The 14,491-nt window shown below is 45.9% G+C and overlaps 1 protein-coding gene across 5 annotated transcripts in view; it reads left to right on the top strand.

The window, feature by feature from the left end:
- Positions 1–14,042, top strand: part of FGF18 (fibroblast growth factor 18) — a 79,383-nt gene extending 65,341 nt beyond the window's left edge. For all 5 annotated transcript variants that reach the window (XM_054079609.1, XM_054079608.1, XM_054079610.1 and 2 more), the window contains one exon: positions 13,043–14,042. In XM_054079609.1, the coding sequence (XP_053935584.1) occupies positions 13,043–13,309 (267 nt within the window). In that variant the 3' untranslated portion in view covers positions 13,310–14,042. The remainder of the gene's footprint in view (positions 1–13,042) is intronic.
- The last annotated feature ends 449 nt before the right edge of the window (positions 14,043–14,491 follow it).

The following is a 14,491-nucleotide window of genomic DNA, read 5'->3' as shown; positions in this document are numbered from 1 at the left end:
GAGTGTTGTGTTAGAGGAGCTCCAGGTGATTCAGTGGGAGCAACCCTTTGTAGAACAAGAGGACTTAGCTGGATAGGAGACTCCAGGTAGGTTGTCCAGTGCCTTATCAGTGTATCTGGACCAGCTATGTCATCAGTTGACTTTGGTCAAGGCTGAGGGTTAGCTTTCTTGAAAAGCTACCTGTGAAACACTGATGGTGGGAAACCAGGGCCAGGCTGAGGCAAGGAGACTCAGAGTTGAACTCTGAACCTGATGGTCCGTCCTGTGCCCAAGTCCTGCATGGCATTTGGCCATGAAGTATTCCTTGGTGTCTGCCTGTGCTAAGGTCTGTCCAACAGCCAAATGTGCTGCAAAGATGTTGGAAGGTGGCGAGGGCAGAGGAGCACTCGGTTTGAAGCTTCGATGAGGTATTTACACACTGCAGCTTGTGTATTTAAAACCACGCCTAACTGCATCTTGGATTTGGGGCAGGACTTGGACTTTCACAGGGTTTTGGTACTTATCCATAATTTTTCCTGGAGTTGCACAGTATTTAGGTTGCTTGAAAAATGCTTGTAAAACCTAACAGTTTCTGGGGCTGAATGCTGACTTTGCAACAAAAACATGACCAGAATTAGTGGGGTGTCAGATTTAATAGTATGCATTTCGTGGATCTCTTTGTGACGTGTTCAGCCAGAAACTATTCTGAGTTGGCATCTCACGTGAAAGCAAAACTTGACATGGCTTTTGCTGGATCTTGCTCTGATCTCGTTTTGAACTGTAGCCTGGTACTTCGTATACGGTGGGACTTGTCCTTTTTGAAAGTGCAGTGTTCCCAGGCTTTTGCTCCCCTGTGAGATTGTTTTGGTTTAAGTCATCTAAACAAACACCTTCAGTGGAACCTGGAGCCAAGCAACATTGGCCCATGTCATACTTTGAACAGGGACCTCATCCGAAACCAACCTCAAGTGTCCAAAAATCTTGAATCAGGGCCTGTGGGATTGCAAATGTCTTAAAAGCAATGAAATGACAAAACCAGTTTTGTTTCGCTTGAGCTATTAGAACCTTCTGCATTCACCTAATCAGGCTTTTTCCTGAAAACTTAGAAGCCGAGATTCTCATGAAATTAAAAGCAGAAGGGAAAGCTAAAATCAGCAATCGCCCTCCTCCATCCTCAGCCCCCAAATATCATGAGGTTTTTGGTAACACTGCAACCTTTCACAGCTGCTCCTTTCCCATTGCCGGGTGAACTGAAGCATGGCATTCAAACTTTTGTAGAAGCTGCTGTGATTTGTATCTGGTTCATGTGCTGCACTTTCAAAGCTTTACAGAGCTGGCAATGTGTTGAAAGAGCTCTCCGAGGAGGGGTTGCTAGGTGTTACAGCAGGGATGTTGTTATTACGGAGTCTTAAGGTGTGTGGATGCAATAATTTGTCATACTACTTCTTGGTAGGTGCTAACTGGCCAGACCTCATTGTGCACCTCCCTGGGGGCTGCGGTGGCTCTGCCCTCCGTTGGGAAGCTGTAGGTGGCACAGGGATGAGATGTCACAGCTGAGGTGGCTATGGTTGTGCTGAGGAGGAGCCCCTTGTCCTGGAACAGAGGCAGTTGTCAGACACCAAGCATTACTTGGCTTTTCCAGGAGACCTTGTTCTGGATGGCACAACTGTGTAATGATCCCCAAGAAACTATTTATGGTTGAGCCCAGTGAAAACTACTTTCTAGTGTTTATTGCACTGAGGCTGCCTTGGCACAAAAGTGGCTCTTATGCTGCAGTGGTTCCTTGGAAGTGGTGGGATTTTGTGTGAGCTCACTAGACCTTTGCAGTGTTAATATTTGCTATGTGCTTCGTCCTACTTCTGTGTTTGTGATGATTTGTTTACAGCAGTGTTTTGCACAGAAATTTCTCTGGAGGTGGGAAGGAGAGGAGAAAATGAAGTGAGTGCAGGTAATGAACTTTGTGGAAGAAGTTTAGGTGTTTTGTGGTGGTGTGGGATAGGAGGTGGCTGATCTCGATGTTGTATGGAGAGTAGAGGTCATTTTGAAGCTCTGTGTTCTCAGAAGAGGGCAAGCACTTTGGTGGCTCGTGATAAACACCGAACGGCTGCAAGGCTTGAGAAGGAGAGACTGGAGAGTTTGCAGAGAGAATGGGAAATGCCAGGGAGTGCTGGTGGTGGTTGAGCTCACACATTGCACAAGAGGCTGAGGAGATGAAAGAAATGTGCTTGTATACAGAAGACCCTTTTTTTTCCACAGAGGGTTAAAAAACTGCACCAATTCTTAACAGACCCTGTGTGTGCACGTAAGCTCAGATGCCAAAGCCCCGAAGGCTGTCTGAGCCAGAAGATTGTGGTATTATGGCACTGGGTGGAGGGAGGCTTGTGCCACCGTGTAGGCATTTTCCCATGTCTTCGCTTTGCCAGTCAGTTGTTAGTACTGAGTGTACCTTTTACCTCCATGGTCCCGGTGGATTTAGGTCACGGATTTCACAAATAGAATGATATTTATGCCCATAGAGTGCTGCTAGGGATGGATTTGTATTTAGCTGCTTTGCCAGGCAGAACAATAACAGTGTTGGTTGGACATCACCTAGCATCTTGTAAGAATAAAGTGAATATTTAAGGTCTATGCTAAGTTCTTCTGTACTACCTTCAGTTCTTGCAATCTTCTAAGTATGCTGAATGGATGCTGATCTTCTCAGGCTGAGCAAGGCCAGGAGGTTTTGCTCTAAACAAACGGTGGGTAGATGAGCTGTGCTTGACATGAGGTGTGAATCCTGCAAACAGGGCTCCTGGGATGGCAGCGGGACCATCTGAGGTAGCACTGGTGCTTAATACATCATTTTGCAGGGCAAGCCAAGTGCTTAAGTGGTCCTTTAAAGTCATACTTTAGCCATATATGAACATCACCAGTTAACTTAAGCTTCTCATTACAGCCACAATGCTTTAAGTGTTTGCTCTAAAATAAAGCAAAAAGTCCCTTATCCTTTTATTTTAAAAAAGAAATTTCTTTATGCCGTTGGTTTTATGCTAGGGAGTTACAGCTGCTCAGCTGAGGATGTGAGCATCAGCCTTTATCTCCAGATTGTGTCTAACACCAAAGAGCTGTGTAACGGGTTTATGGATTCCTTGTGATTCCTCTTTAGCAAACTTTATATTTTCCATTGGATATTCCTAAGATGCACTGATTCTCTCTCAAATTGGAGTCTTGCAAAGTCAAGTTTCGTATTGCAGGCCAAGCTTGTAAACCTGGCCTCTAAATTTTTTTTTCTTATCCCAAGGCTGGAAGCTGTATATCCCCTTCCAGGGAAAAAATACCACCTTCCTGAAAGCTATCTGATAATTTAATTTAATCCTTTCTGTGTTCAAGGAGCAAGTGTCACCATAAAGCTGCTAACATCCTGTCCCCTGTGTTTCTTGGTGGCTGCAGCTGTGTGTCATGTTGGAATATTTAAGTTCCCCAAGGTTAAATGTCAATTGAAATTATTGAGAGGGGATCCCTGAGCTGTGGTCATGCCTCACCCTCTTAGAGTAGAGAGGCTGTGCTGTATGCATCTTGTGCTGATACTTGTATCAAGTTCAATTTAATTGCTTTCCTCAGAGAATCTCATCTCTCAAGTGCAATTTTTATTGGTTTTGAGCATCTCTAAGATCAGAGTGATGTTTCTTTTAAGCAGTTCTTTACAAATACACTCATATATTTAATGTACAACAAGAAATATAGCAGTGCTATGCAGTTCAGATGCACATTCACGTAGATCCTGCTCTTCAAGAACTGTTTCTACTTGGGTTCTCAAATGCTTTTTGGAGATGAAGTGAAAACAGAGACTAATTTTGAAGTGGAGAATAAAATCTGTGCTCCAACAGCAGCAAAAGACAGTCCATTTGATATGGCCATTGCAGTACATTTCAGGTCAAAGAAAAGTAGTTCTTGCTTAAGTGATTTTGCTCTTAATTTTTTCTTACATTGTCTTTTGGGTATTTAAAGATATTAGGTTCTCCTAAAGGAGGATAAGTCTTAAAAGCCTTGCATTTGTATACAGATAGAAGTTTGTGATTCACAGGCTGGGACAAATCTTGATGATCGTTTTTATGGATGGCACTCGATTTGATTGTGGATTTCTCTTTTTTCCTTGGTAATATAATTTGGCATGAACTAATGCCATCCCGCAGATAATCAATGACCTTTCTTGGTCCTAGATTCCACTGATTTAAACTTGCCCCAGGGAAAGTGGTGTCACTGCCAGAATTTCAGCTGAATGAGACTGCGCTTGTTTGAAATGATGGCTTAAGAAGTTAGCGTGTACGTTTGTTTAATGTGTATAAACCTGCTACGGTTTATACCAGACCTGCTATGGGGTCAGCAGCTGTTATAGTGTTATGTTCTTGCTCCACTCATCATCTAGACCTGAGGTTTTAAGCAATTTAAAAAAAAATAAAAATTCCTATAGTGGTATAGGTCCTTAGAGAATGAATTTAAGTCCACAAAAATGTGCTGCTGTTCTTAGTTGGCTTTTATAGACAGTTCAGGACTAGCGTGTAAGTCTTGATGGAGGCTGGAGATGACAGATCTAAAAGGAAACACGAAAAACCCTGGCAGTGCATTTAACCAAACAGATTGTGCTTTGTATGGATGGGTAAAAATGCCTTCACAGCTCTTACTGTAGTTGGCACCTCAAAGCATACATGCAGCTGGAGAAGGGAGGTGCAGGTAATGATAGAGGTTATAGATCTGCTCAGGTGTCACGTCTGCGAGCTGCCTGTGGTTTCACGTCTCCTGAAGCAGTGCCTTCCTATTGCAGGAAACTCCTACTTTTGACTTAAATTCAATTTTCCTAGATTTTCTATTGGTTCCATAAATTTAATTTAAAAAGTGATTGATGTTTCTCATCATTAATAGTAAATACACATAGTACTCAGTTTCGACTTTCTATTTCTGTTTAAGCTGAAAGAGGGGAGATTGAGATGAGTTGGTAGGAAGAAATGTTTTGCTGTGAGGGTGGTGAGGCCCTGGCCCAGGTTGCCCAGAGATGCTGTGGCTGCCCCATCCCTGGAGGTGTTCAAGGCCAGGTTGGATGGGGCTTTGGGCCACCTGATCCAGTGGGAGGTGTCTCTGCCCATGGCAGGTGGTTAGAACTGGATAATCTTGAAGGTCACTTCCAACCCAAACCGTTCTATGATTCCAAAACTGGAATTTTTCAATGAAAGGTAGAAGGAAAGAAAAATTTCATACCCTTCTTTCCTTGGTTCCCAAAGCTTCTGCTGTGTCTGGCACAAAGAAGGACGGTGTTCTGTGGTGCCCTTGGGTCCCAACGCACACATGCAAGACTGTGCCCAGTTTTTCATGCTCTCAGGAGACACAGGATGTCCCCTCAGTGTGTTTGAGCAAGTGGGTGCGAAAATGGGCAACCCTACCTTGAAACTGGGTTTCTGAGTGGAGATGTACCCTTGCATCGGAGAATCTCTTCTGCATGGGTTTTGTATTACTTACTCTGCTTAATGAATGCACTTAGATGCCCTCTATACATAATTAACCTCTCTGCTGTACTGGCAGACACTTTTATTGAACTGTCCATCATGGCTCCTAAGTATTTTCCTCGGAGGATTCTGCAGGTTCAGAGGCCAGAGGGATGGAGGAAACGTGCATGAAGCTGAGTAACTCTTGGCAGTTATAGATGTAGCTCACCCTTTTTTCTCGGAGCAAGAATGTGCATTTGGGTCAAGAGGTGTCTCTGTGGTGACGGTGCCTTGCCATAAATCCAGGATGCTGAACAGCAGGATGTTGGATCTGTCCTGATAATGCCTATAAAGTGCATGGGGATGGCTGAGCCCGGCTTACCAGCAGCCAGAGCACTCAGATTTGCTGGGCTGCGAGGGGGTGATATTTCCCACAGCATTGCTGGGTCTGACAGCTGCCACACTCACCTCGTTGTCACACTTTTTGACCTCTCTTTAAAAGGTGTACGTGTGAAGGGGGAGAGGTGGCAATGCTAAAAGCTCTGACATTAACATAGCCTCTGCCTTACCTTCATCCACTTGGGATTTTCCAAGCGATGCGGAGTCTCACATTATGCCAGGGGAGGGTCAGGTTGGATGTTAGCAAAAATGTCTTCACTGAAGGGGTTCTCAGGCACTGGCAGAAGCTGCCCAGGGCAGTAGTTGAGTCCCCATCCCTGGAGGCATTTGAAAGACGGTAGATAAGGTGCTGAGGGATCTGGTGTAGCAGTGGACAGGTATGGTTGGACTGGATGATCTCAAAGGCCTTTTCCAACCAAAGGATTCTGTGAGTCTGAGCTCTGACTTTGAGCTGAGCTTGTGCAAAACCACAGAGAAGTAATGAGCTTCCTGAAACTCCCGTGTGTCTACGTGCATGCTGCATAAACAGCTCTGGGGCTTTACAGGAGGGGTTGGTGATGTTTGGGTGCACCAGCCCTTGGTCCTCAGCTGGGGATGCTTTAGGCTTCCTGGGACTGCTGAGCCACACACCTCCTGAAAAACCAAGCATCCACGCTGTCAGTGCTCCAAAATTTAGGGAATAGGGCAGGATTTCTTCCTTATAATGCAGAATGTGCATGTAACAGTGCAGCATTCGAGGGGAATTCTCGGCAAGCCTTTGAAAGAATTGCTGAGCTCAGTGGGTGCACCTCATGCCTGGGGGTGGCGTGAGATCCAGCACAGTGGGGTACCAATGCTCCAGAGTCCTTTGTCTGTCTGTCTGTCTGCAGGGGGAGAGGGAGGAATGCAGAAAAAGTCCATTTTCAGGGTTTTTCCTTATGAAAACCCTCTAGGTGTGTACACCTCTTGGAAACCTTTTGCGTGAGTGGTAGTTTTCCCTGCTCTGGGATTTTTAAGAGGAGCGGGCTTGCTTTCCTTGCACGGGGAAGTGATCCTGCTTGTATGGAGAGCTCATATCTCCGCAATTTGACTTTGCTCCCGGGGGACTGAACTTGCAGAGAGGTGGTAATGAGACATGAGAGTTATCCCTGTTTCACTTGAAAGGTTGAGTCTCGCTGTGCCCTGTGCCAAGCCGGCATTCCTGGGTTGTCACAGAGGTGTTCCCTACAGTCTGGTGTTTGTTATTATTTGCAGCACATCACCAGTGCATTCAGTCTCCTTACCCAGAGAGCTTCTAATTGCAACATCGTTTGAGGAGGGTGGAAGTGTTTTAGCATAAGCTTAGCTAACAAAAGCTTAGCACAGCATCACTTGTAGGGCTTAATTTGTGCAAACAGAGAAACCTTTCAGTCTTGGAGGCATCTCTCTCCGCACCGTGGTGTTACCCAAGCTGCTTGCATGAGCTTATTGTTGCCGTAAAAGCTGAGTGAAGTTTGGATTTGCTGGTGCCCACTGAGCCAGATTTGTGAAGCATAAATGAGAAAACCTGCGCTGGCCTCTCTTTCCCATAAAAAGCTGCTCAGGTGGCTTAGTGTGGCAGGCTAATGGGGAGAAGGCGGAGGCGGCTGCTGCACCTGCTAACGCTTTGGCTCAGGCTGGTGGCACAGAGGCTGCCGTGAATTCCCCCTGAGCAGCAAGCTGTTAGTGGCAGGAATGCCTTGCTCAGAGGAGCGCTCCTGCTACGACAACAAAGAGCCCTTTGATCGTTTCCATTTGGAGAACTTAAAATGAGAAAGCCAAACTACAATAAGACCAAGTTGGGTCATAAAAAAGGAGAGCAGGAGCACCAAAGCGCTCCCGAGTGTAATTGTAGAAGCAGCAAATGCTTTGCCACTTAATTCTCTTTTAGTGTCAGTTCAACATGTTTCACGTTTAAGACTGGAGAGCCCATCGCCAAATGCTCTGCACAAACAATCCGGGGCTGTTCCTTGGTAAGCTCAGGGCACTCAGAGCCCCTGGCTCCAGCTTAGCTCCGTTAGCTGCCTCAGCTACACACTGGCCGGAATTGGCCCATGGTGTATGAACAGTCCTGCACTTGAGATACCCTTTGCCGGGGATGCTGCTGCTCTAACCCTTCTTGCTAAAGGGACTCAAACCACTCATGTTCACTGGGTATAGTGGCTTGCTGTGTCCAGAGATGGTCCCGAGCTATTAGGTACTAGGTTCCCAGCTATTAGATCTGCTTCTGGAACCGATGCTTTGTGCTGTCTGGGTGTTACCAGTGCACTTTCCTTTGCCTCTGTGCCGATCAAGGTGATGCTGGAAGGGTTTCTGTGGAAGGTGGCATTTAGAGCAGGCATTTTATAAGACGTTCATGAGAAGTCTGGCTAACAGCTATTGTATCTTCCCATGGCTATTAGGAGTGTGTTTAAACAAAAAATGCTTGGAATTGTTTCTATGCAAATAATTGAGTGCAAGTTGTCACCCCTGTGGTGGCATAGCCTTGTTGCATAGACAGGCAGCAGCTCCCTGGAGCAAAATTGGTGGTTCACAGGTGGCTTATCATAGAATAGAATCATAGAATAGAATCATAGAATAGAATCATAGAATAGTTTGGGTTGGAAGGAACTTTCAAGATCACCCTGTTCCAACTCCCCTGCCACGGGCAGGGACACCTCCCACTGGATCAGGGGCTCCAAGCCCCATCCAACCTGGCCTTGAACCCCTCCAGGGATGGGGCAGCCACCACTGCTCTGGGCAACCTGGGCCAGGGCCTCCCCACCTGAACAGCAAAACATTTCTTCCTAAGATCTCATCTCATTCTCCCCTCTTTCAGCTTAAAACTGTTCCCCCTCATCCTATCCCTGCACTCCCTGATCAAAAGCCCCTCCCCAGCTTTCCTGTAGGCCTCCATCACAGGTACAAGGAGGTTCCAACTTGAACAGAGCCCGTGCCATCCACAGGAGCAGAGTTGTGCCTCTGCCATGGCTCTCATTCTGCTTTGAGCAGGGAACTTGGCTGCAGATGTTACGCATGGGATGGTGGTGAGCAAAACAGGAGCAGCTCGTGCCCTGAGCACATGTGGGACAGCTTGGGGCCTCTGTAGGGCTGGGTTTGGGTCCTTGTCTGCCACATGGCAGTACCATCACATCCCACCTGGCAGCTCCTGCACAGCTCTGAGGCTTTCAAGAACTCTTCTTTATTTTAAAGAATCGATTACAAAACTTAAACCTCCCTGTTTTGAAGAGTGAGCTCTCTGCAAGGTGCAGCCTGACAGATAAGTGTGTATGAAATGTGGCTTGGCAGCATCTCCCCGCTGACATCTGTGGCAGAGGGTACAGCCCTGTGTCAGCAGCATTTGCGTCAGGAGCTCCTGGGGAAGGACAAGCAGGTGGCTGGAGCAGGGAGTAATGCTTGGCCAAAGCCATCTCCCTTTTCTCTTCCTCTCTTTGGAGGACCAAGGGGTCAAAGACCCTTTCCTGTCATTTAAATAGAATCATAGGATGGTTTGGGTTGGAAGAGACCTTAAAGATTACCCAGTTCCAACCCCCTGCCATGGGCAGGGACGCCTCCCACTGGCTCAGGCTGCCCAAAGCCCATCCAACCTGGCCTGGAACACCTCCAGGGATGGGGCAGCGACAACTTCCCTGGGCAGCCTGGGCCAGGGCCTCACCACTCTCATCATGAAGTAATTCCTCCTCATCTCTAGTCTAAATCTGCCCCTCTCCAATTTATAGCCATTATATATAGGGACATGATTAGACCTTAAATGATGGGCACCTGGTGAAAATAAGGTGACAATTAAACATTATTGTAAACCCTCATAAGTTGCGTTTCCCCAATAGTTTGCCGTGGGTTCAGCTCTCCATAATGTAGGCAACGTGTGCATGTGGTTTATGCTATTGGGGATTATAAAGATGCTGTAAAATCATCTTGTAAGCATATGAAAATCATTTGTCTGGCTCTGACGTGTCTTAGCACGTACAGGAATGCTCTGTTTGAGGAAGTGAGGTCCTTATCCTGATTTATCTCGAGGTACTTTTGAATGTTACTGTAATTTCATGTGATCAAATCATTTAGCTCTTCCTCTTCCAGAACGAAGTTATTTTATCTCATGCACCTTGTTTACTTCAAATTAGCCCTGAGGTTGGCCTGAAGTTGCACCTTATTATTCCTCTACCTCCTGTCCCCGTCTTAGGCTCTTTTGGCAAATTTGAAGTTATAAGTAAACACTTTTTTGTTATTAATAGAATAACTTCCCCCTCCCACACACACATTTTCTTTTCATTCCAGTCTTTGTTTTCCATGAGAAACTGCCATTGCTGTAAAAGCGGAAACCTCCCAAATTGCATGAAAACACCTTAATTCTCCTAGCAACAAGGTCAGGGCTCAAATCCAGGACCTTTCCACGAACATGGGGGAAATGGCCCTTCCAATTACCTGCTCCCCTTGCAGTACGGATCCGGTCGGTTCATCAGCACCTGGGTTTGGGTGGATTTGAAACCCAGCCATGGCATTGTTTAAAAATTCTCCATTCACTGGGGAAGGGTTTGTAGTGGGCTGAGCCCTGAGAAACCTGGGGCTGGTTTTATGGCTTCCCATTGAAACCTGGTGGAACCCCGTGGTGTTGACTGATTTCCCCCTTCCCCACTCATGTGGCTTTGATCAAACCCAGGGCTTGGAGAATGACCGCCCCCCGCTCCAGGAACTGGAACCACTGAGCATTGCCCAGTTCTGCCATTCATTAAAGCGTTTGTGAGCTTCCAGTTATAGATGATAAAATTAGGACCTTTTTGTGCCTAGCCTGGGATGGAGATTGCCCGTCCTATGGCGGAGCTGGCTTTGCCCCATACAAGGGGGCACGTGGACCCTGGATTAGCATGTCTGATGCAGACGTTGCTGTGATCTCCGGTGCCCTCTTAATGAGACATACCCGTGGTAATGAAACCCTTTAGGCAGGATGGTGCTTTGATGCTTTTACGGTAAGCATCACGTTTTGTTGCACGGATTGAATTGAAGCTCTCCTAAAGCCAGGGAGGGATGGCTGGTCCTGGAAACTAGTGAAGTTGTTACCTGTGTGACTCCAGTTTAGGTTGTTGTGCCTGATAGTTCCCATCTCAAAGCTCTGTTTGTAGCTCATACAATGTTATTTGGGGGTCGAGGAAGCCTGAGCCAGCTCAGCCTGAGCAATTTCCCTCCTGTCCTTCCCACAAACTGCTCTAAACTCATCTGTGGTTGTGCAGGACTTTTATAGGAAGGCTTCTAGGAAAGAGCAAGCTGGCTTGTCCTTGGGGAAGGGGTGGTGAGCATGCTGAGCTGGGCTCCTCACCCCAGCTGTCGTGCCCAGGGGAGCCCCTGAGCAGAGCCTGGGACTGGCCATCGCTGCGGGTGCTGTGCTGGTCATGCCGAGGTGGCTTTCCTGCTTCCCTCAGGGATGGGACGGGTGAAATGGCTGAAGACCGAGTGGGTCTGATACAGTTTAGTTTGGATGGGGTGGGTGGAACAGTGAGCATAACAGCAAGCATGGGCCTGCAGTACTGAAAAACTCTTTATTTGACTTGAGTGGGGAGTTGTATTGAGCCAATACTCTGATGGAAATCCTTCCTTTGGCTTTGCTGAGCATCAGATTAAGTCCTGTATGATGCTCCATTATTCTTGTCTGGAATCCACAAAGCACCCAGAGCTGAGACAACATCCGGAGCTGAAGTGAGCCTGTATCTACTCCCTAATACCTCTTGATGCATAAAGCGGAGTACTGGTGCACACAGCGATGTGTGACATTCTAAATGCAGTGCCAGTAGCTCAGCAGTTAAAGAGCAAAACATATTTTCTGTTGAATTTTATAGGTGGGAAGAACTACCCCTGTGCAGAGGGACTTAAATATGCTGTTGTGTGATGCTGCAAATCCAGGTTGCTCTATAAATTAGTCCAAGATCCTTGCGTCCTAGTTCTGGGTGTGTTAGTCTGGATCTCTAAGCTGAGCCGAGCCCTGTGTGGCAGGGTGACCCTGGCTGGACACCAGATGCCCCAAATCACACCATCACTCCCCTGCTCACCTGGACAGGGGAGAGAAAATAGAATGAAAGGCTCAAGGGTTGAAATAAGGACAAGGAGATCACTCACCAATTACAGGCTAAACAGACTCAACTCAGGGAAACCAGTTTAATCAATCAAATCAGAATGGGAAGAATGTTGTTTAGGGACGTTGTTTGGTAAACCAGGTAATTTGAGCTCTGGATGGCTCCTTTTAGGCTGAGATTGAAAGGTAGGGAAAGGGAAAGGGCCACGGCCCCTCTGCCACCAGAAACGAAAACCACTTCTGAACAAAAAAACCAACCCTGAGAGAGTGGAGGAATAAAATTGGGCGCTTGTGTCACCCTCTCTGGCAGCAGAGCTGTGGGTGGATCTGGTGGCTGAGGACACTGCGGCCCTGTAGTCCCCCAGCTGCAGTCGCATTGGGATGCTGGTCGGGTGTTGGAGTGCCAGGGGAGCCGCTCCAGCGTGGGAACGGCCCTTTCCACTGCTGATGTTGCTCAGAGTTAAAGCCCAGCAGTGGTGTACAATGCAGGTCCAAAATAACCAGTTGGAATCAGGGACTGGAGTGGGACTGGGGTCCTCGATGCCGGCAGCACGCCTCTGGCTCATCCTCTGAGCTCCTTGTGGTTTATTTGTGTGGTGTTGCACGCAGGATGCTGCAGGGGAGAGTTTTTAGAGCGCTGGGAAGGCTTAGACTAAGACTTAAATCATTATTTTAGTGGGATTTGGGTAGATATGGATGCAAGCCCATAAGGTGTTTCAGAAAACATGTCACAAGTGAGTGGTAGAAGTGGCAACGCTGTTGTTTGGCCCATACGAGAGTCTGATTTTTCTATGTTTTATGACTAAGTATGATGTTTCCCTGGAAAGAGTTCAATTCATCCTCCTTTCCTAGTGGAAAAAGCAAAGCTAAATATCTTGCTTTGCTTGCGATTGAAGGAGCTGGACTGGAGAAACTTTGCTGTTGTCTTTGAAAAATCTTTCTCTCCTTGGACAGGAGTGTTTAAATAAAGTCAAATTATAACCTCATACTTTCATGCTTTTTAAAAACCATTTCTATTTCAGCTGATGTTTGCTGCTGCTGCTATGTTTGAACTAAAACCAGGGCCCAGATGTGATGATTTTATTGATGCCAAATAGGGGTTTGGTCACTGAGATAATGATTTTTTTTTTCTTTTTTTTCCTTTTTTCAGCCTGATGGCACCAGCAAAGAGTGTGTCTTCATTGAAAAAGTCCTTGAAAACAACTATACGGCACTGATGTCAGCGAAATATTCAGGCTGGTATGTTGGATTCACCAAAAAAGGGAGGCCACGGAAGGGGCCCAAGACCCGGGAAAACCAGCAAGATGTACATTTTATGAAGCGGTACCCAAAGGGGCAAGTGGAGATACAGAAACCTTTCAAGTACACAACAGTCACCAAGAGGACTAAGAGAATACGACCCACCAACCCCAGTTAAAAATAGACAAAAACCAGTGTCACAATAATAAACCACACACAAAAAAAAAAAAACTGCACCAGAGGAATATTTTTACATGAAAAATAAGGAAGAAGCTCTATTTTTGTACATTGTGTTTAAAAAAAATAAAAATAAAAAAAATTAATAAAGACTAGATGGCAAACGCTGGGGAAAAGCTGTTAGGGATTTATTGTGACTTGAAAAAAAAAACGAACTGCTCTATTTAAATTGACTTCTTGTTGTTGATGACACACAGGTGCTTATTTCGCTTTTTTTTTTCGGAAAGGACAACTTTTCAAGCGTATCCCCAGAGGAGAAAACAAAAAGTAATTATTAAAAATAAATAAATAAAACCAAAGAAAACCAAAGTTCTTTTCCCAAAGTTACTGAGACCCTGCCCCGAAAAGTGCCGGTTTTTGCAGTAATCTATTTATTGTCTGCTGCACGCCGGCCCCAGACAAGATGGTGTGTGCCGCAGTGATTGAGTTTCCGTGGAGTTCTCGACGCATCGATCTTCTGTAACCTTTCTGACGACATAAGGTGTCACGGCTCCGTGATCCTGCATTATGCTCAGTTCTGGAGAATGCTGCTAACTACATTCAAGTGACTACAAGATGACCTAGTACACCAATGATAAGGGAATATTTTAAAACCAGCTATATTATATATATTATATATATATAAGCTATTTATTTCACCTCTCTGTATATTGCAGTTCCATGAACCAAGTATTACTGCCTCAACAATTAAAAAAGTTATTTAAAACACATGTACATATTTTTGCTGTTCACACTTCTTTCCCCTCCCCGAGTAGTGGGTTTTTTTTTTAATGCGTATTTATCTTTTATGTGAGGGCAGCGGGGTATGTTCAGGATAGTTTCCCTGCTATAAACTACATGGCTAATTCTGTAATTCCTCCTTAATACCGTTTTCTGCCTCCTTCCTCGTTGTTCCCACAAAAAGTGTTCACGGAGTGATGTTGGGCTGAGAGTGGGAGAATCCACGCTGGCATTTTTCAAGAGCAGGAGTTAAATTTGATACTTTTTAGTCCAATGCATATTTCCTAAAGCTTTGGCCAAGCAGAAGGTAAACTGGAAAATTAGCTTCTGGCTTAATTTACACATACATACGTGTGGCTTGTGTTTCCTCCACTGGAGGAGATTTTGAGAGCGGCCAGTTGGT

The sequence above is a fragment of the Cuculus canorus genome, chromosome 14 (assembly GCF_017976375.1).
Source record: "Cuculus canorus isolate bCucCan1 chromosome 14, bCucCan1.pri, whole genome shotgun sequence".
NCBI classification, from domain to species: domain Eukaryota; kingdom Metazoa; phylum Chordata; class Aves; order Cuculiformes; family Cuculidae; genus Cuculus; species Cuculus canorus.
The sequence above is the reverse complement of the archived record's forward strand: the minus strand, read 5'-3'. Positions and strand labels throughout refer to the sequence as shown.